This window comes from Tyto alba, unplaced genomic scaffold (assembly GCF_018691265.1).
Source record: "Tyto alba isolate M040663 unplaced genomic scaffold, T.alba_DEE_v4.0 Super-Scaffold_20000042, whole genome shotgun sequence".
Lineage (NCBI taxonomy): Eukaryota > Metazoa > Chordata > Aves > Strigiformes > Tytonidae > Tyto > Tyto alba.
In genome coordinates this window covers 999,688-1,018,854 of record NW_024881293.1, presented here as the reverse complement: position 1 = coordinate 1,018,854, position 19,167 = coordinate 999,688, and the positions used below count along the sequence as shown (strand labels likewise).

Here is a 19,167-nt window from a genome sequence, read left to right as displayed (position 1 = left end):
ACACAGGGGTCTATAGGGTCTCTGCTGTGTGCAGCTGGCGGGGTGCCGGGTGCCACGTCCCCCCAGGACTGAGGTTAATGGTTAACCCCCCCCCCCGGTGCCCCCCCAGCGCCCAGCTGGGTGCCGGGTGCCCGTTCCCAGGGGTGCCCTTGGGTGCCCCCGATACCGGGGAGGATTTAAGGCCAGCGGCCGCCCCCGGGCGCCCTGACTGAGCCGAGACCGCGATGCTGAGCCTCCTCCTGCTCCTGGTGGCCGGTGGTAAGGTGTCCCCGAGCCCCCCCACCCGTGTCCCCAACCTCGGGGGGGGGGGGGTGACGGGTGCCCGGTGGGTGATGGGCCCCCTGTCCCGCAGGCAGCCGGGCTGCGGTGCTGCCGGACTCGCGGGTGGTCAACGGGGAGGATGCTGCACCCTATAGCTGGCCCTGGCAGGTGAGCGGGCAGGGGGGTATTGGGGGGGGGGGGGGTGGGGGCGCCCACGGGTGCTGTGGCACCCACCGGTGTCCCCGCAGATCTCACTGCAGTACGAGCGGGACGGCACCTTCCGCCATACCTGCGGCGGCACCCTCATCGCGCCCGACTGGGTGATGACGGCCGCACACTGCATCTCGTGAGGGACCCCCCCGAGAGCCCCCCCGGGTGCTGGGCGGGTGGGGGGGGTGGTGGTGGTGAAGGGGTGGGTGCGGGGGGGGGGTGTGAAGGGGTGGGTGCGGGGCGGGGGGTGAAGGGGTGGGTGCACGGGGAGGATAAAGGGTGCAGAGGGGTGCTGGGGCGTGAAGGGATGGGTGCTGGGGGGTGCAGGGGGGGTGTAGGGTGAAGGGATGGTGCAAAGGGGGTGCAGGGGGGGTACGGGGTAAAAGGGGGGGTGCAGGGATGGGTGCATGGGGAGGATGAAGGGTGCCGAGAGGTGCTGGGGGTCAGGGACGGGTGCAGGGGGTGATGGGGGGGTCGCATAGAGATTCTGCAGGGTGCTGTGATGAGGGGATGGGGGGTGCAGGGGGGGTGTAGGGGCCGGAGGGGGTGTGTGGGGTACAAGGATGGGTGCCGGGGGGGGGGGGTGCAGGGTGCGTAGATTGTTCGGGGTGCAGGGATGGGTGCACAGAGGAAAGGCGGGGTGCAGGGGGGTGCATGGAGGTCGTGGTGGGTGCAGGGGGGATGCAGGGCTGATGTACAGTGCAGGATGGGTGCGGGGGGAGGGGGCTGCAGCACCCTGGGGTGCCACCTCAGGCACCGTGGTGTCCCCTGATGTCCCCGTCCCCCGGGGTAGCTCCTCGCTCACCTACGAGGTGGTGCTGGGCGAGTACGACATGGGTGCTGGGGAGGGCCCCGAGCAGCGCATCCCCGTCAACCCCACCGACATCTTCGTCCACCCCAAATGGAGAAGCTCCTGCGTGGCCTGTGGGTGAGCGGCGTCCCTGGGGGGGTTCCGGGGGCGGGGGTGTGGGGGTTGGGGATGGTGTCCCCAAGCCCCCCCCCCCCACACCCCCTCGTGACACGTGTCCCTGCGCGGCAGCAATGACATCGCCCTGCTGAAGCTGCAGCGCCCGGCGGTGCTCAACACCCAGGTGCAGGCGGGGCGGCTGCCGCCGGCGGGCACCATCCTGCCCGACGGGTACCCCTGCTACCTGAGCGGCTGGGGGAGGCTGGCCAGTGCGTCCGGGGGGGGCCGGGGGGGGCACCGGGGGGGGGGGGGAGAGGGGGATGGGGGGATGGGGGGGGGATAGAGGGACGGATGGGGGAAGGATGGAATGGGAGATGGAAGGGGAGATGGAGGGAGGGAGGGATGGATGGAGAGATGGAATAGGAGATGGAAGGATGGAGGGGGGGATGGATGGGCAGGTGGAGGGATGGTTGGGGGGGACTGGAATGGGAGATGGAATGGAAGATGGAGGGATGGATGGGGAGATGGATGGATGGAGGGATGGAGGGATGGAGTGATGGAGGGAGGGATGGAGGGATGGAGGGAGGAATGGATGGAGGGATGGATGGAGGGAGGGATGGAGGGAGGGATGGAGGGATGGATGGATGGATGGATGGATGGATGGAGGGAGGGATGGAGGGATGGATGGATGGATGGATGGATGGATGGATGGATGGATGGATGGATGGATGGATGGAGGGAGGGATGGAGGGATGGATGGATGGATGGATGGATGGATGGATGGATGGATGGATGGATGGAGGGAGGGATGGAGGGATGGAGGGATGGATGGTGAAATGGAATGGGGGATGGAGGGATGGATGAGGGGGTGGATGAGGAGATGGAGAGATGGTTGGGGGGAGGATGGAATGGGAGATGGTTGGGGAGATGGAATGGGAGGTGATGGATGGATGAATGGGGGGGTGGAATGGGAGATAGTTGAGGTGATGGAGGGATGTTTGGGGAGAGGATGGAATGAGAGATGGGGAGATGGAGGGATGGATGGGGGGATTGGAATGGGGGATAGTTGGGGAGATGGGAGGAAGATGGATGGATGGAGGGATGGGTGGATGGATGGATGGATGGATGGATGGATGGATGGATGGATGGATGGATGGATGGGTGGATGGAGGGATGGAGAGATGGAATGGGAGATGGAGGGACGAAGAGATGGAATGGGAGATGGAGGGATGGTTGGGGGGGTGGACGGGGGATAGATGGGGGAATGGAGGGATGGAGCAAGGATGGATTGGGAGATGGAGGGAAGGAGGACTTGAAGGATGCAGGGATGAAGGCATGGATGGCTGGCTGGGTGCATGTGGGACAGATGGCTGAGGGGTGGATGGCCAGGTGGCTGGATGACGGTGGGCGGTCAGGGCCAGCAGCAGGGCACTGGGCGCAGCACCCCCGGCACCCCTAACGCCCGGGTGGCAGCGGGGGGGCCGCTGCCCGAGCGGCTGCAGCAGGCGCTGCTGCCCGTGGTGGGCTACGAGCGCTGCCGCCAGCCCGACTGGTGGGGCATCCTCGCCATCCGCCGCACCATGATCTGCGCCGGCGGCGCCGAGAAGTCCGGCTGCAACGTGAGTGCTGCGCCGGGCTGGGGGTGGGGGGAAACACACTGCGACACCCACCCCCCCCCCCCGGTGCTGATACCCCTCCCCATCCTGCACCCCAGGGCGACTCGGGGGGACCCCTGAACTGCCAGGCGGCTGATGGGCACTGGGAGGTGCACGGCATCGCCAGCTTTGTCTCGGGGCTGGGCTGCAACGCGCCCAAGAAGCCGACGGTGTTCACCCGCGTCTCCGCCTTCGAGGACTGGATCGCCGAGGTGGGGGGACGGGGTGCTGGGGGGTCGGGGTGCCGTGATGTCGGGTTGCCAGGGCGCTGGGGTGCTGAGGTGTCAGGGTGCTGGGGCATCAAGGGGACAGGGGTGCCAGAGAGTCAAGGTGTTGGGGTGCTTAGGGTGCCAGAGCACTGCGGTGCTGGGGTGCCAGGGTGTTGGGAGCTGGGGTACCAGGGTATTGGGGTGCTGGGGTGCCAGGGTATTGGACAGCTGGGGTACCAAGGTATTAGGGTGCAGGGGTGCTGGGGTGCCAGGGTATTGGGGTGCTGGGGTGCCAGGGTGTTGGGGAGCTGGGGTACCAGGGTATTAGGGTGAAGGGGTGCTGGGGTACCAGGGTATTGGGGTGCTGGGGTGCCAGGGTATTGGGGTGCTGGGGTGCCAGGGTGTTGGGGAGCTGGGGTACCAGGGCATTAGGGTGCTGGGTGGCAGGGTGCTTGGGGTGCCATGGTATCAGAGTGCTGGGGAGCTGGGGTACCAGGGTACAGGGGTGCTGGGGTGCCATGATGCCGGGGTACCAGGGTGCTGGGCAACTGGTGTACCAGGGTGCTGGGTGCCAGGGTGCTTGGGGTGCCAGGGTGCTGCACCCCGACCCTGAGCAGCTTCTCCCTTCCAGACCATGAGCCAGAACTGAGCGCGGTGACGGCGGCAACCTCCTGGTCCGGCATCGGGCAAATAAACCCACAGCGCTGGCAACCACGCGTGTCCCTGTGCTGGGGGAGGGCAGCACGTGGCACCGGCTGGGGGGGCGGGGGGGGAAGCGCCCACCGGCACCCAGATACCATGGGGATGGGCACCCAGTGACACTCAGCTGCCACAGGGACAGTTCACCCTGAGGAGCCGCGATGCCACGGGGATGAGCACCCATAGGTGCCCAGATACCACGGGGATGGGCACCCAAAGCCACCCAGGTGCCAGGAGAACAAGCACCCCGAGGTGCCCTGAAGCCACGGGGATGGGCACCACGATGTCAAAGGGACGGGTACCCCAAGATGCCTCAATGCCACGGGGATGGGCCCCCCTAAAGTGCCCTGAGGACGCAGGGATGGCCTCAGCCGTGTGCCCTGACGCCACGGTGATGGGCACCCGGTGACGTCCTAGCACCACGGGGATGGGCCCCCCCCTCCCCGAGGCGCCCCGAGGCCCGGGGGATGGCCCCCTCCAGGCACCCCTGGGGCCGCACACACGGGGATGGGCCCCCCCCTCCCCGAGGCGCCCCGAGGCCCGGGGGATGGCCCCCTCCAGGCACCCCTGGGGCCGCACAGCCAGGGCGGGGGCTCTCCCACCGCCTCCTGCCCTCCAGGCCCGGCCGTCGCTTCGCAACCGCCGCCACCGGCGCGTGACTGGTGAACAAAGAGCCCTTTCACCGGTGACCCCGCCGCGGCCAGCACCCCTGGGACCCCCGCCATCCGGGGCACCCCACGTCTTCCAACCCCACCCAGGCACCCCGCAGGGATGGGTGCTACAAGCACCCCCCCACACCCCCCCCCAATTCCCCTGGGGATCCAGGTGGAAAATTCCCGCCGCGGGGCACCGGGGCTGTATAAGTTTTATTGGCCCCTTGTCACCGTGTCCCGGGGGACCTTTGCTCTTCCCGCAGTGGCCCAGCATCGCCGCTGTTGTCCGCCTCGGGGTGGAGGGGGGGGGGGGGGGGGCCGAGGCTGCCCTAACTCGTGACACCCTTGCACAAGTGGGTGCTGTCTGCTGAGGGCCCCAAGGAGGGGAGACGGGGTGACCCAACGCGGTGGCACCTGCCTGAGCCGGCGGATTCTTATCGGCACCGGCCGTGACCCCCGGCGGCAGCAGGAAAGGGTGGTGGAACGGCGCGGGGGCCAACGCGCCGCGGTGGCAGCGGTGGGCTGGGGGCTGGCACGGGTGCTGCGAACCTCACGTGGGTGCTATGAGCCTGGCACGGGTGCTGTGAGGACTGGAGTAGGTGCTACAAGCGAGACATGGGTGCTGCGAGACTGGTGTGGGTGCTACAAGCGCAGTACGGGTGCTGTGAGCATGGCATGGGTAATGCAAACCACGGTATGGGTGCTGTGGGTCTCTTATGGGTGCTCCAAGCCTGGCAGGGGCACTGCGAGCCTGCTAAGGGTGCTGCAAGGGTGGCAAAGGTGCTGTGAGTGGGGCATGGGTGGTCCACACCTGGAATGGGTGCTGCTAGCCTGGCAGGGGTGCTGTGAGCCTGGCATGGGTGCTGTGAGCCTGGCACGGGTGCTGTGAGCCTGGCACGGGTGCTGTGAGCCTGGCGTGGGTGCTGCTAGCCTGGCATGGGTGCTGTTAGTCTGGCATGGGTGCTGTGAGCCTGGCATGGGTGCTGCTAGCCTGGCACGGGTGCTGTGAGCCTGGCACGGGTGCTGTTAGCCTGGCATAGGTGCTGTTAGCCTGGCACGGGTGCTGCTAGCCTGGCATAGGTGCTGTTAGCCTGGAATGGGTGCTGTTAGCCTGGCACGGGTGCTGCTAGCCTGGCACAGGTGCTGTTAGCCTGGCACGGGTGCTGTGAGCCTGGCACAGGTGCTGTGAGCCTGGCACGGGTGCTGTTAGCCTGGCACGGGTGCTGTGAGCCTGGCACAGGTGCTGTGAGCCTGGCACGGGTGCTGTTAGCCTGGCACGGGTGCTGTTAGCCTGGCACGGGTGCTGTGAGCCTGGCACGGGTGCTGTTAGCCTGGCACGGGTGCTGCGGGGCTGGCACAGCCCCCGGGCCCCCCCGGGCCAGCTCCTCCCTCGCCGGTGGTGCCAGCCGCCTCTGAAAACCCCCGTGTCCTCTGGCCGGACCCACCCCCGGCCGGGTGACTCAGCCGGTGAAGCTTTTCCTTATATAACGCGGCGTCGCCGCCGCACCGGGCGAGCGCCCGCCGAGTGGCCCCTGCCTCAGTTTCCCCTTGCCAGGGCGTCACCGCCACCGCCGCAGCCATGTGGATGGTGTCACCGCCGGTCGGTAAGTGCCAGCTTGGCCACTGCGCAAGGCGTCGCCCCCCCCTGCAAAAATCGCCGGTTTTGGGGGGTTTAGAGGAAAAGTAAGGGTCGTGGGGCAAGCGCCGCTGCAAGTTGGGGCAGAAAAGCATAAAAAGCATAAAGTAGCCCTCAAAAACCAGGTTAATTCTGCAGCTTCTCCAGCTGAACCCTCTTTTCCCCTCGGCCTTGGAGAGGGGGGCAAGTCCCCCCGGGAGTGAAGAGACACCCGTAACTCATTGTGAGGTCACCTGGGAGAGCCAAAACCACATTTTTCTCCCCCAGAAATAGTATTAAAATGCGCAGGCAGCGGCGTGGAGCTGGGGAGGTCCTTCCCGCCCTGTCGCTTTTGGGACTAGAAACGCCAAAAACGGGCAAGTTTGGGTGCCGCGGCGATGCCCGGGGATTGTGACGCTCAGCGGTGCCTGGAACCAGCACTGGTAACCCCCCCCGGGGGCCTGATCCTGCCCGGCACTAGGGAGGGTGGGGATGGTGTCAGTGCGCCCCAAAACTGCCGTCTTTTGTCTCTTTTTGCCTTTGGAGCCCCCAAACCCCGCCAGATTAGCCCCAACCAAGGTAACGAAGCGGGTTACAGCGTCAGGTGCGTGCTCAGCACCCCAAAAAAACACCGGTAAAAGCCGATGCGGCGGAGCGACGGCACCGGCAGGTCGGGGGGGGGTTTTCCACCCCCGGCCGGGCCCGGGCCGGCGGCTCAGGGCGCGGTGTCCAAAGGTCACCACCAGCGGCACGCAGAGCCACCGACCCCGCCGGCATTCCCCAAACCAGGAATCTAATTTAATTCCTTGCAACCAAAGTTTTTCTTTGACACCTCGGGAGCAGATTTCGGTGGTGTTTCGGCGCCGGGACGGTGATGAGTTGGCCTGGGCTCAGCCGGGTGCGGGTAAAGGGGGGAGGCGAGGGCTGGGGGTGGCTTTTGTTTTGCTCTGACGTGCTGTTTTCTTTCAGATGAAGGATCTCACCAGCTTGCCTGGCTTTGGGACCACGGCAAAGGCAGGGTGCAAAGCCCACTAGTAGGACATGACCCTTAAACTCTTTCTCTAAAGCTTAGCCCTATAGGTATATAAGATCAATAGAGCTTAAAACCGGGGTTGGCTTTTAGTCTAAGCTTGGGATTGGATTTATTTTTCTTTTTTTTTTTTTCTTTTTGTGGTTCTTTTATCGGTTTATTTGGTTTTATTTTCGCCTCTGGTGGGTAGATAAGATGCAGGGCTTGAAAAAAAAAAAAAAAAACCAACACCAAAAACCAACCCACAAACCTCGCCGCTTGCTAAAAGGCTTTTGGGGACTTCGGTTTGAGGAGGGGAACAGCCAGCAAGGCTCCTGCCGTCGGCAGCACCCCCCCCCCAAAATCTCCTCTGGCCCCTTCCCAGCACTGGAGGGGGGGGCTGCAGGGCTTTGTCCCCCCCTCCCCAGCACCGACCTGCTACCTCGGGGAGGGTTTATCCACCTCCCCGGTTGGAAAGCGGCCGTCGGTTCCGCCCTTGACCGGCCGCCTCGGCGGGTTGCAGGTATTTTCCAGTCCACGAAGAAGCTGTTCCTGAGCGAGCGAGCGGGCCGGGGTCGGACGCTGGAGTTCATCCGGAAAAACGCCGCTAACGGGCTCTCCGTGGCCAATCTGGTGGCGGGGCTCTCCTCCATCCTCTGCAGCCTCAACAGGTGGGGAGAAAGGGGAAACGGGGTGAAATTGGGAGGGGGGGGGGTTGGGATGTAAAAGGAGGGGGTCCCATCGGTTTTGCCCTCCCCAGGCAGTACCACCACTCGTGCTGGCTGCTGCTGGTCGGGTTCCTGCTCGATTTGGCCGACGGAGCCGTCGCCCGACAGCTCGACGCCTGCTCGGCGCTGGGTGAGTCCGTCCCGCTGCCCCGGCAGCCCCCCCCCCCCCCAGCCCCCCGATTTCTCCCCTGCCCCCCCCCCAGCCCGGCAGCTGCCCGCTCGCTGCTCGCAGGTGCCAAACTGGATGATTTCGCCGACTTCACCACCTTCGGGCTGGCCACGGCGCTGCTGCTGCAGCCGCAGGGCGTCCTGGACGGGCTGCTGGCCATTGCATACGTGATGGCCGTATTCACTCGCCTGTGCTTCTTCTCCAGTGGTAAGATGAGCATTTTGGTTTGTTTTTTTTGGGGGGGGGGGGGGGGGGGGGAGTGATTTCCCCCCCTCCCCGCCCCAGCTGAACGTTTAGCACCCAGCAGGGATCCCCTTCACCTACCGGGGGCTGCCCTGTCCCTACGCCTCCTCGCTGCTGGCGGGCACCTTCCTGCTGACGGGGGGTAACGTCACCCTGCTGCGCGTCGCCGCCATCGTCATGATCCTCTTCATGGTCGATCGGGGTTTCTACCCCCACGACAAGGTGCTGGAGTCCCAGCTCTGGAAAAAATTGGTTTACGCTGGAGGTAAGGACAGGGACAAAATCGAGGGGGGGGGGGGGTAATCAAACCCACCCAGCTGGCAGCGGAGGAGGGAGAAGCAGATCCCAAAGGCTTTTCCCAACCCGCAGGGGTGGCGGCCGTCCTCTTCTTGCCGGCGGCGGTGGCTTCCGTCTATTGCCTCGCCTGGTCGACATCCTACATCATCTTCCCCTTTGCCATCTGGAGCTGCAAAGCCTAAACCCCTGCCTCTGCCTAATGCCTAGTAAAGCCTTCCTCTTCCTCCTCCTCCTCACTCTCGGGTGCCGCCTCCTCTGCCGGGTTCTCCCTTTGCTCTTCTCACCAAATCTGACCCGCAGCGGGAGCCTGTTTAGAAAAGGGAAATAACTGAGCAGGAGAAAAGGCCGTGCTTCAGGGGAGCCCCAAAATTCCCTCCCCACACCCCATCCCTCGTGGGGGTGTCAGCAAACCCCCATCCCCCGTTACAAGAACAACAGCCCCGCTCCAGAGACCCCCAGACCATTCGCTGCGCAGGGGAACGTGACATTTAGGGATCACTCGCACTTTACATTGTTAATTTATTACAAGGGGGAGGTTCACACCCCCAAAACAAAGACACCCCTCTCTGCGGGGAGGAAGCCGCCGATCAGATTTCCAGAGGGTGTTTGAAACCCGATGCACCAGCGGTGTTTTGGTACTTATTATTTTACCCGTCGCTGTAGGGAAATAATCTCTCTAACATGTTTTATTTTCTTCCCCTCTCGGTGTTTGCTCCCTGGGGTGCGGGGGGAAAGCGGGATTCGAAGCCGGCGAGCCGAACTCTCTGGAAAGCTGGAGGATGCCGGCCGGCGGTGGCCGGAGGGCGCGTGGGCGGAGGAAGGAAGCGAAGGTCAAACCTTGCGCGGGAGAGAAACACTCGGGGTCCCCGGGGAGGTGCCGGCGGCGCAAGCAGCTGCGAGAGCTGGCTGCAGCCCCCCCCGATTTCCCCACCCCGCGGCCGGGGGCAGGAGCCCGTCCCTCGGCGGGGAAGCGCCGGGCCGAGGGCCCGAGCTGGCGCCCAGCAGCCGCAGCTGCTCTGGCACCAGGCCCCGCTCCGGCCACCCCCGCGCCAATCCCACCCGGCACCGCCGAGGGACCGGGAGCCGGAGAAATGTGGAACCACCACAGATTTTATTGAGAAAAAAAAAACCAAAAGGGGGGGGGGGTGTTTATTCGATAATAAATAACAAAAGGGTTAGGAAAAGGGGGTGGGCGGCGGATGGGGGGGGGCCGCCTCACTCGCCCGACGCCTGCATCTGCTTGCAGAAGGAGTCGAACTGCTGCTGCTCCAGCTCCGTCATCACTCGGTTGAGGGCGTAGATCTGCGGGAGGGGGGCAGAGAGAGGTGGTGCTGGGGGGCAGGATTCGGCCCCAGGCACCGTCGTGCGTGTGCGTGTGTGTCCGTGTGCGTGTCCCTCCCCCGGGTGGGCTCACCTCCGCCCTCTGCCTCTGCTTCAGCTCCTGCTGCGCCGATTTCTGCTTGGCTTTCTCCAGGCGAGCCGCCGGCTCCCGGGGCTTCGGCCGCTCCTTCCGCCCGGCCCCGCTCGACTCCATGGCTGGGGGGGGGGTGTGGGGTGGGGGGGGGGTCACCCCAGGGCCACCCCCTCCTCTGCCGGCCCCCCCCCCGCACCCCCTCACTGCTCACCCCGCGGACAGACACACACCCCCCCCCCCCGGGATCCCGTGGGGCCCCCACACATCCCTCAGTCCCTTCAGCTCCCCACACTCCGCCCCCCCCCCCCCAAATCCCCGCCTGCCCCTCAGCGCCCCTCAACGTCCCCCCCCCCCCCCCCCCCCCGTTGCCCTCAGCCCCCCCGCTCCCCGGTACCGGCGGGGCCGTGCGCGGGGCAAGATGGCGGCGAGGCCCCGCCCACTCGGCGCGCAGCTGCCGGGCCCTGCGGCGCACGCGCGGACGTGACGCCAGCGAGGTGGAGGGGGGGGGTGGGGTGGCGGTGCCGCTCCCGCTGCGCATGCGCGGACAGTCGCGGCCGCGCGTGCCCAAGCGAGGCCGGCAAGCGGGCCGGGGGCGCAGCAGCGCCGCCTGGCGGGCGGGCGGGGAACGGCCGGGGGGCGGGGCCCGCACCGGCCCTATACAGCCCTGCCCCTCTACACCACAGCCCCTATACATCACACCTCCTCTATACCCCTGCCCTCATACACCACAGCTCCCCTATAGCCCTATTCCTGGACAGCCCACCCCCATATATATATATATATCAATCACCCCCTATACATCATACCCTCTATATAGCGCAGCCCCTATACAGCCTGACACACGCAGGGCCCTATAGCACAGCCCTCCTCCGTATGTCATGTCCCCCCTATATACATATACCTTCCACAGCCCAGCCCCTCCCTGTGGGCAGCAGCCCCTACACAAGAACCGCTCCTACATGTAGAGACCATCCCCTCCCCGCCACCCCCAGGGCTGTGACAGCATGGCAGGACATATGGCACAGCACAGCACACTGTGGCACCGTATGGCGCCATATGGCACAGCGCGGTACCTATAGCGTGGCACAGCACCGCGCCTCACGTACAGCACAGCCCGGTGTGTAGGGGATGGCACGGCGCGGTGCCGTACGTACATACGGCACGGTGTGGTACCTATAGCGTGGCACCGCCCGGCGCCACGGGCCGTACAGCCGCCCCCGCCTCACCCCCCTGCCCCGGGGCTCTCCACCACCCAGCCCCTTCTCTCCAAATCCATTTATTGCAGCAGCCCGGACCCCCCCCACACCCCAAACCCCCTGCGCCAGGACCCTCCTGGGAGAGGACGGGGAGGGCGGGGGGGGGAAAAGGCCAGATCCTGCCCAGCGCTGGGGCAGCTCCTGGGACAGGATCAGCCCAAACCTCCACCGAACAGTGGGAAAACACCCGTGGCGGGGAAGGGGGGGGGGGGGACACGCACACACACACGTCAAACACCCTGCCCCCGTTAGATGCGAACGGTGTTGATGCGGAGGGGTTGCACGTTCTTGCCGTTGGCGTGACTCTGCCCGGGGCTAAAATAAGAGCAGAGCTTGCCGGGAAACCTCTCCCGAAAGGTGTAGAGCCAGGACATGTCGTCAGCATTGTAGAAGATGAGAAGCCCCTTGTCGTAGTCCAGGAAGACCCCCACCTTCTCCAGCTTGCTCTTGACATTGAGCCGGGTCCAGGGCTCGGTGCAGGCGCTGTACTGGTTACCGTCGTGCATGACGATGCAATAAAACCCTCGGCTGGGTTGAATTTGGATGCTGCCCTTGCGGGTGACGGCTTCGTGGGCCAAACCGATCATCCACTGGGTCTTCTCGGAGACCACCACCTCCCAGTAGTGGACCCCGCCGCCGAACGCCTCCGAACCCAAGACCGAGACCTCCACGTCGAAGCGTTTGGGGGAGTCCTGCAGCGGTTGGGGGTGTAGGTTGCCGTACGCCACGATGGTGCAGTCATCAGAGAGGATGAGGCGGTGGTGAGCCGTGCCGGGGTCCAGCGTCAGGGCTGCCGGCACTGGGGAGGGACACGCACAGGGACAAGGCAGGGACAAGCGTCAACACAGGCCCCGGCCCCAGCAGCTCTGCCCCAACAGTTTGCAAACCACCGTGGTGCGGAGGTCACCAGTGCATCCCCATCCCTTGCCGGTGATGTCCCTGCCCCTCACCAGGAACTCCCCCGACCCCTCACCCAGCCCATCCCTGCGCCTCTCACCAGGATGGATATCTTGGAAAAGGGATTTCCAGATGGTGTACTGCAGTGGCCCCATGTATTTGGAGGTGGGAAAGTCCTCGTAGGTCAGGTTGGTCTCATGGATTTTCCCCTTCAGCCTGCGAAGGAGAGATGATGAAGGAGGGGATAATGTGGGGGATCCCAGTGCCACCCTGGTGTCACCTACCTCTCGGAAAGGGACGCGACGCCGGCTAAAAAGACGTGTTTGTCGGCTTCGGCCAAGCGCTCCTGGAGGATCTGGCTGCCCTCTTGCACCTTGCGGAGCTGCTGGCTGTAGCGTTGGATCTTCTGCTCGATGTCGGTCAGCGTCCGCGCCGTGTCCGCCTCCAGCTCCTCCAGCATCGCCTTCTGCCGCTCCCGCAGCAGCCGGTGCAACCGCTCAAAAGCCTCCCCGATAGTTACCCGCAGGCTCTTGGCTGAGGACTTTTGGGGTGCAGGTGGGTGTCAGGACCCCCCAAACCTGCTCTGACCCTCCATGAACCCATAATTCCCAATATAAACCCTGCAGCCCCATTAACCCAAACATTTCTGGATGCTCCAAGCATCCAATGATGGACATTTGACCCCATATCCTTATAGAAAAACTAGAAAACCCCTGTCACTGGTGGGGATGGAGAGAAAATTGAACCTCGCTGAAAGCTGAACCCTTAAGCAAGGAGAAGGAGGTAAATATAAACAAAAAAATAATAAACAAGATAAAGAAAAGCAACAAAATAAAAGAGGGATGAGCAGCCTGTCGGCTTTGTCAACCTGCTGGTGGGTTTTGGGGTACTGGGAAGATTCATGAAACTGTGGGGTTTGGGGTCTTTGGAGGTCCCAAAGTCAGGTCAGTGAGGCTCGGGGCTGGGGTGCTATCGGGGGGCACAGCCACGTCCCCACTCGTACCTTGGTCTCAGCCAGCTGCCGTTTGAGGAGGTGCAGGGCTTCGGTGTGACCCGCGCTCACTCTCCTGCAGCCCCTGGAGCTGCTCCTTCAGCTCCCGCTGAAAAAAAAAAAAAAAAACCAAAACATACAATAGGGGATATGGAGGAAGAAAGGGATCCCAGCCGGCAGCTTTCCTGCTAAAAGCCAGCTCACGGGGTACAGGGGTCATGAGAAAGGGGGTGCAGGGGGTGGCAGGGGCATGGTTGGTCCCTGCTGGCACAGGGGTCCCGTCCTGGGCAGAGCTGGGAGGTGTGTAATGGCTTGGGGGGGGGGGGGTGTCCTACTTGGGGGACAGCTCAGCGGATCCATGGCCGGGCGGTTTGGGGGTCCCCAAGGACCCGCAATGTGGATAGAGAATGGGGGATCCCATGGGGGCAGCCGCAGGACTGCGTGCAGATTGATGGATGGACAGACAGATGGGAGGAAGCCAAATGGTGGAGAGACGGACAGACAGGAGCCAACACCGAGGCAAGAGGGGACAGATGGACAAAGCGGCCAAAAGGAGCCGCTCAGGGGCAGGGGATGCTGAAGGAACGACGCTCCAGGGCGAGGGAGGGATGGATGGACCCACCTGCAGCTCCTCGAAGGCGTCGTCCACGTTGGTGACCTGGTGCTGCTCATGCACAGCGGGCTCATCGCAGAAGAAGCAGACGACAGCGCGGTCGGTGAGGCAGAAGAGCTTGACCTTCTCGTGGTCCTTGCAGGGGAAGGGGCTGCGTTGGGCACCCAGGATGGCATCCAAGGGGAAGGCGCTGTACCGCTCCACGATGTTGGCCAGCTTGAGGCTGGGGGCCAGGGTGGGTTCGGTGAAGGTTCGGCGGCACTCGGGGCAGTCGCGGGTGCCCTGAGGCTCCTGGCGCACCCAGTGCTCGGTGATGCACCGGCGGCAGAAGTAGTGCTCGCAGCCGAAGCTCACCGGGTCCTGGTAGATGCTCAGGCAGATGGAGCAGAGCAGCTCATCCTTCAGGCTGCAAGCCATGGCTCGGGGCTGGGGGGCGCAGATGGTAAAGGGGGGGTCCAGGGGCGGGTGGAATGGGGGCAATTGGGGGTCAGGATGCAATGGGGGGGGAGGGCTGGGGGGGGTTGCAATGAAGGGGGGGGGATTGGGGGCGAAGGTGATTTGGGGGACCCCAGAAGGGGATGTAATGGGGATTGCAATGGGGGGGGATGGACGAGGGGTGAATCTGATCTGGGGGACCCGGCGCGGGCTGTAATAGCGGGGACCGGGGGTAAAGACGGTCTGAGGGAGCCCCGGGGGGCGAGGCTGCAGCGGGGGCACCCGGGGGAGCGGCTGCGATGGGGGCGCGGGGGGCGAGGCTGAGTTAGGGGGGGACCGGCAGCCGGGCTGCAGAGGGACCCGGGTTCGAGACCGCGCCCCGGCAAAACCCCCGTTCGGGTCCGGCTCCTGCCGAGTCTCTGGTTCGAGGCCTCCCCCAGCCGCCGGCGCCCGCTGCCCTCACCCAGCCGGTGCCGCTGCCCGGTGCCCGGTTGGTTCCCGGTTCCCGGTGCCGATGCCCGGGGAGGGGAGGGGAGGAGCGATCTCGCCGCCGTCTCACAGCGCGCCCCGCCGTGACGGGCGGGGGGGTGAACGAGGAGGAGGGGGCGGGACCGCGCGGGACTTCCTGCCCCCCCCCCCCCTCCTCCTCCTCCTCCTCCTCCCCCGCTGCCACAGTGGTGCCGCCCCCGCCCCATTGTCCCCCGCGCGGCGCGGCCCACCGGCGCGTACCACCGCCCGCCTGTGGGGGGGGGGGGGCCCCCCTTAAAGGGGCAGCGGCGGCGTTTGAAGGGGGGGCTCTTAAAGGGGCCGCGACGGCGGGGCGGCCTCCGCCGAGGTCTCCAAGCCGACGCTCGGCACCTCCACCCGTGTCCCGTCCCCTCCAGCCGTCCGTCTGTCCAGCCAGCCAGCCACCAGCCGTTCACACAGACAGCCCTCTGTCCATTCTTATGTCCTTCTGTCTGTCCATCTGTCCGCCCTCAGTCCACTGTCCCGCCATCTCCCCGTCCGTCCCTTAAGCCCTGCATCCATCCACTTGCCCATCTGTCTTTCTGTCCCTCTGTCCACATCCTTCCATCCCCCCCCTTCCATCCTTCTGTCCCTCTGTCCGTCCATCCCTCCAACCACTCCTTTGTCCCTCCACCCATCAGTCCATCCCTCTGTCCATCCATCTGTCCACCTCCAGCTTTCTGTGCCCACCAACGCTGCCCCATCCCAACAGGGGACCTGGGGGGAACAAGGGACACCAACAGGTGACACTGGCACAGGTATTGCTGAAAAAACACCGTTTGCCCAAAAATTTCACACTGAGAGGAGTTGTGGGTGACGGGCTTCTGCTGTCCCCTCCTGGGTCACCATGATGCTTGGCCACGTTGACCTGCGGGACCTATGGGCACCAGTGGGCTTTGCCAGTCCAGGCTGTCCCACAGCAACGCCAGCTGCCCCATGGTGAGGCTTCCCCACCCCCCCCAAAAAAAAAAAAGACCCCCGGGGACCCTGGGGACCTGTTTGCTCCCCACCAAGGACCAAGCAAGGCAGAGGAGGGGTCCCCCAAAACCCCGGGGCAGGAGGGGGACAGCAGGCAGGGGACAAGAGGGCCTGGGGCCCGGAACGTGGAGGAGGGGGGACACACACACACATACACGCAATTCCCCAGGGGGGGTTCAGCCGCATATTTCGGAGGCGGCGTGAACGCCTGGCCGGGAGCCAAAGGGAACAAACTCCTTGGCTTTCGCTGCCGAATCGCCCCGCTCTGGCTGCTGGCACCCCCCTTTCCTCCATCCCCCCCCCCCTCAGCACATCCCCCCAAGTCCCTTCCCCTCCTTTTGGGGAATAACCACCCGCTTTGTTCCTCTTCCTGAAAGGCCCGAAAAGCTTGGGAAAAGCCAAAAACCAAAAGAAAAATATATATAAAAACCCCACATGGGTTTGGGTTTTTTTCTGCTTATTTTTCTGCATTAGGAATTCAGGTCTTGTCTTCCCTCTGGGACCCACTGGGGACCGAGGAATGGCTGAAATTATATCATCAAAGAGCCGTGCCAGCGAGCGGGGATGGGGCCAGCTCTGCTGGAGAAAAATAGAAAAACCACCCTTTTTTCACCCCAAATTCAACCGTGCTCAGATTCAGGGCTGGGGGTCCCATCTGGTCCTTGACAGGTTATTTTTTTAATTTATATCCCAACCGTGTGGCCAAAATACCCAGGAAAATTGGGTGCCGGAGAGCATCGTCCCGCCGGACGACGTGGCGGTCAGCAGGGATTGCCGACGCTCATCCTGGCGGCTCGTTAGGCAATGAAGGGAAACCGCAGGACGGCTGTGTTTGGGCAAACAGGGAAATTAATCCCGTTTAATTAGTCAATTGGCTCCATTGCCTCTTGGTAACCCCAGTGTGAGCCAGGGGGGGCTCTGCCGTGCTTTGATTACCATTTTTGGGGGGGGCACACAGCCCCTTCCCGGCTCTGGCCTGCCAGAGCATGCCAGGATGGGGCAAGGGTCTGGGCGATTCGGCAAAGCGTGGATGCGCCCGCCGGGCAGGGAAAACCCGGCTCCTTCCCACGTGTGCCGCGTGTGCCGGCTCTGCCCGCGGGATGCTGGCGGGAAGGGAGGCCCCTGAGCCGCGGTGCTGGAATTTTCCCCCCCTCCCATCGCCGGATGAAACGGCGCTGCCGGCGGGATGGCACGCCGGGACGTGCCTGCTTGGCTCTCGGCATGTGTGCCTCCATCCCGGCACAGTTTTTCCCCCTCACTGGAGCCAAGGCAGAGCGCCGGGAGCTTCCCTCGCCGTTCGAGACCTCCTGTTACTGGAGCCCATTGTCTTGCTGGGTTTTAAGCCCGGCCTGGCTAGGCTCGGTTTAAGGAGTCCCCTCCAAGTGTGTCGTGGGAGGGGTTTTAGCCAAAGCCGCTTCACCCCTCCATGGAGAGCAGAGGACACACAAAGCCACCCCACGCTGGCGCTTTTCATCTCCTAAGTGCTTTGCAAACATTAACTAATTAATCCTAATTAACTCATTACTTAATTAGAACCAAATGGCCCTCCCATTTACACGCAGGAGGGAAATTCATGCACCCTCAATTCCCCCCCCTAAAACACCCCAAGCCTCCACCGGCTTCACACCAGCATCGGTGAGGACCTCAGCACCCAGCCCTCCCAACTGCCGTGAATCTGGGGTGAAAAACCCACTTCATGGGTTTGCTAAGCCCAAGAAGCTGGGAATGAGGATTTTTGCCCCCCTGGCCCAAGCAGCATCGGGAACCAACACTGTTGATGCCCGGCATGGTCACTCGTGAGGGAACCTCCTCTGGGGCAGGTGGTGGGTGCTTTCACCAGATTTTTGTGGAAAACAAGGGCTTTCTTGCAAAGGAAACAAGGGAGCAGGCAGGATGGAGGAGTTTTAGAGAAGCATTCCCCAAAGGATTTCCTTCCCAGTGTCCCACAGTTGGGGACAAAGACTTTGGGGACGCCAAAAAAGCTGGCCGGAGCCCCACGTCGCCCCTTGGGGACCATATTTTCCCCCTGGGCCATCCTAGGTTGCTGTCCATAAACAACTCCCTTTCTCCACCAAGTCAGTCGGAGGGGTTTTACAAAGCACTGGCACTGTGCCGGACGGATCCGGCTTCATGGTGATGTCAAAAGGAGAAGGAGCTGCTGTTCCAGGGGGAGCACGCAGGTGTAGCAGCCCCACTGCTTTGCCGAAACCCCTGTGGTGGTGATTTATGGCGGTGATTTACCTCCGCTCCTGCCTTCCTCTCCCCTTAATCGCGGTCGGATCTATCCCGGGGGCAAAACCAGCCTTGTAACCATATTTTTTCGGAAGCTGAGCGTTTATTTCCTCCATTTGCAACCCAGGATGGAGACAGGCACAGTTTTATTTTTTTAAACTTTTTTTTTATTATTTTTTTTTATCCCTGCATACCAACCACCTCCCCAGGAAAGGGGCCCCTTTCCCACACCCAAGATTAAATCCATCCATCGTAGGGTTGGAAAAAAAAGTCCCGAGTGTTGCTTATCTCAGCCAGTCTCAACAAGGATGGTCCCAGAAGTTCACCAACCCTCGACGGACCCCCCAAGCTCAGCGATGACCCACACCATGTCCACTCACCACAAATTTGGGGCTGACCAACACCCCTAAAAGTCAGGAATCACCTTAAATGATGCAGAGGTTTAAAACCACCAGTTTCATAATTACAGCAAAAAAAAAAAATCCCAGCAGCTGAAAGCCCCAGCACTGCGGCAGAAGTGAAAGCACCCATGAAAATAAACCCAGTGAGGGGGGAACTTGGTGGCATAAGGGACGGACACTGGTGGCTTAAGGGACATCAGGGAAGCTCCAAGATGTTCCAGTCTCTCCTGGTGTCCCGTTTTGGGATGACACCAGTGCTGAGCGGCAACTGTGAAGTGTCAACATCTGTAATCAGATAAAAGGGGAGTTTCTGAGCTGCTGGCTCGGGTTCTCTGTTGAGTCATGGATAATTAATGGATCTGGGGACCTTCCAAGATGGGGAAATGTTGGGCGATGGGGGGGATCCCAGGCCAGCTGGCTGGTGGCGGTGCTAAAGAAGTGGTGGGGACCTGGGTAGGGGACACAGCGAGACCAGAGAGGTCATGGGGGGGTGACAGCACCTATGCCCCAGCACCATCACCTTGGCCAGGACCTTCCACGGGGTCTCTATGCCTCTCCACTCACGCAGGGCAGTTGCAGACAGAAGCCCACACCTCGCTGGAGACCTTTTGGAAGCTCATCCCACCCCAGCCCATCCCATCCCATCTCTGGTCCTTCCTCTCACCCCATCTCTCTCTCACAGGCATCACTTGGGTTTGCTAATTGTGGGTCCGCCTGTTCAGGGCATCCCTCTCTTCTCCATCACCCTCTGTGATGGACCATTTTGGGGAAGTGTGAAAAAATCCCAG

At 63.2% G+C, this 19,167-nt stretch overlaps 4 protein-coding genes across 8 annotated transcripts; 2 read left to right on the top strand and 2 right to left on the bottom strand.

The window, feature by feature from the left end:
- The first annotated feature begins 224 nt into the window (after positions 1 to 224).
- Positions 225 to 3,953, top strand: CELA3B (chymotrypsin like elastase 3B). Its single transcript, XM_042794224.1, has 8 exons — positions 225 to 258; positions 353 to 429; positions 510 to 607; positions 1,265 to 1,399; positions 1,511 to 1,647; positions 2,852 to 2,997; positions 3,093 to 3,245; positions 3,874 to 3,953. Exons 1-8 carry the CDS (start codon positions 225 to 227, stop codon positions 3,889 to 3,891), a joined length of 798 nt encoding a protein of 265 aa, XP_042650158.1. The 3' UTR covers positions 3,892 to 3,953.
- A 2,101-nt stretch (positions 3,954 to 6,054) lies between these two features.
- Positions 6,055 to 9,357, top strand: TMEM269 (transmembrane protein 269). 5 transcript variants are annotated; one of them, XM_042795091.1, is made up of 6 exons: positions 6,055 to 6,198; positions 7,742 to 7,889; positions 7,979 to 8,076; positions 8,179 to 8,322; positions 8,423 to 8,623; positions 8,728 to 9,357. In XM_042795091.1, the coding sequence occupies exons 1-6, from the start codon at positions 6,174 to 6,176 to the stop codon at positions 8,835 to 8,837; spliced, it is 726 nt and encodes a 241-aa protein (XP_042651025.1). In that variant the 5' UTR covers positions 6,055 to 6,173; the 3' UTR covers positions 8,838 to 9,357. The 5 variants fall into 5 exon arrangements, with proteins under 5 accessions (XP_042651025.1, XP_042651024.1, XP_042651022.1 ...); XM_042795090.1 differs by having other exon boundaries at positions 8,420 to 8,623; XM_042795088.1 differs by lacking the exon at positions 6,055 to 6,198 and having other exon boundaries at positions 7,299 to 7,889.
- A 390-nt stretch (positions 9,358 to 9,747) lies between these two features.
- On the bottom strand, positions 9,748 to 10,574 carry LOC122153672 (small vasohibin binding protein). Its single transcript, XM_042795092.1, has 3 exons — positions 10,464 to 10,574; positions 10,070 to 10,191; positions 9,748 to 9,957 (listed from the first exon to the last, which is right to left on the bottom strand). The coding sequence occupies exons 2-3, from the start codon at positions 10,187 to 10,189 to the stop codon at positions 9,871 to 9,873; spliced, it is 207 nt and encodes a 68-aa protein (XP_042651026.1). The 5' UTR covers positions 10,190 to 10,191; positions 10,464 to 10,574; the 3' UTR covers positions 9,748 to 9,870.
- Positions 10,575 to 11,329: 755 nt separating this feature from the next.
- Positions 11,330 to 14,891, bottom strand: LOC116963629 (E3 ubiquitin-protein ligase TRIM62). Its single transcript, XM_042795134.1, is given in 7 exon segments — positions 11,330 to 12,124; positions 12,323 to 12,438; positions 12,507 to 12,763; positions 13,226 to 13,276; positions 13,278 to 13,322; positions 13,836 to 14,252; positions 14,725 to 14,891. Coding segments are annotated over 6 exon segments (1,428 nt in total). The 5' UTR covers positions 14,244 to 14,252; positions 14,725 to 14,891; the 3' UTR covers positions 11,330 to 11,573.
- Between the last annotated feature and the right edge of the window lie 4,276 nt (positions 14,892 to 19,167).

Bases quoted from the DNA above. Each gene is read 5' to 3' on its own strand.
- TMEM269 (XM_042795087.1), top strand. From the start codon at position 7,435: ATGCAGGGCTTGAAAAAAAAAAAAAAAAACCAACACCAAAAACCAACC. The intron at 8,077-8,178 runs GTGAGTCCGTCC...CGCTGCTCGCAG, and splicing joins CGACGCCTGCTCGGCGCTGG to GTGCCAAACTGGATGATTTC. The intron at 8,624-8,727 runs GTAAGGACAGGG...CCCAACCCGCAG, and splicing joins AAAATTGGTTTACGCTGGAG to GGGTGGCGGCCGTCCTCTTC.
- LOC122153672 (XM_042795092.1), bottom strand. From the start codon at position 10,189: ATGGAGTCGAGCGGGGCCGGGCGGAAGGAGCGGCCGAAGCCCCGGGAG. The intron at 9,958-10,069 runs GTGAGCCCACCC...CCCCTCCCGCAG, and splicing joins AGCAGAGGCAGAGGGCGGAG to ATCTACGCCCTCAACCGAGT.
- CELA3B (XM_042794224.1), top strand. From the start codon at position 225: ATGCTGAGCCTCCTCCTGCTCCTGGTGGCCGGTG. The intron at 259-352 runs GTAAGGTGTCCC...CCTGTCCCGCAG, and splicing joins CCTGCTCCTGGTGGCCGGTG to GCAGCCGGGCTGCGGTGCTG. The intron at 1,648-2,851 runs GTGCGTCCGGGG...CCCGGGTGGCAG, and splicing joins CGGCTGGGGGAGGCTGGCCA to CGGGGGGGCCGCTGCCCGAG.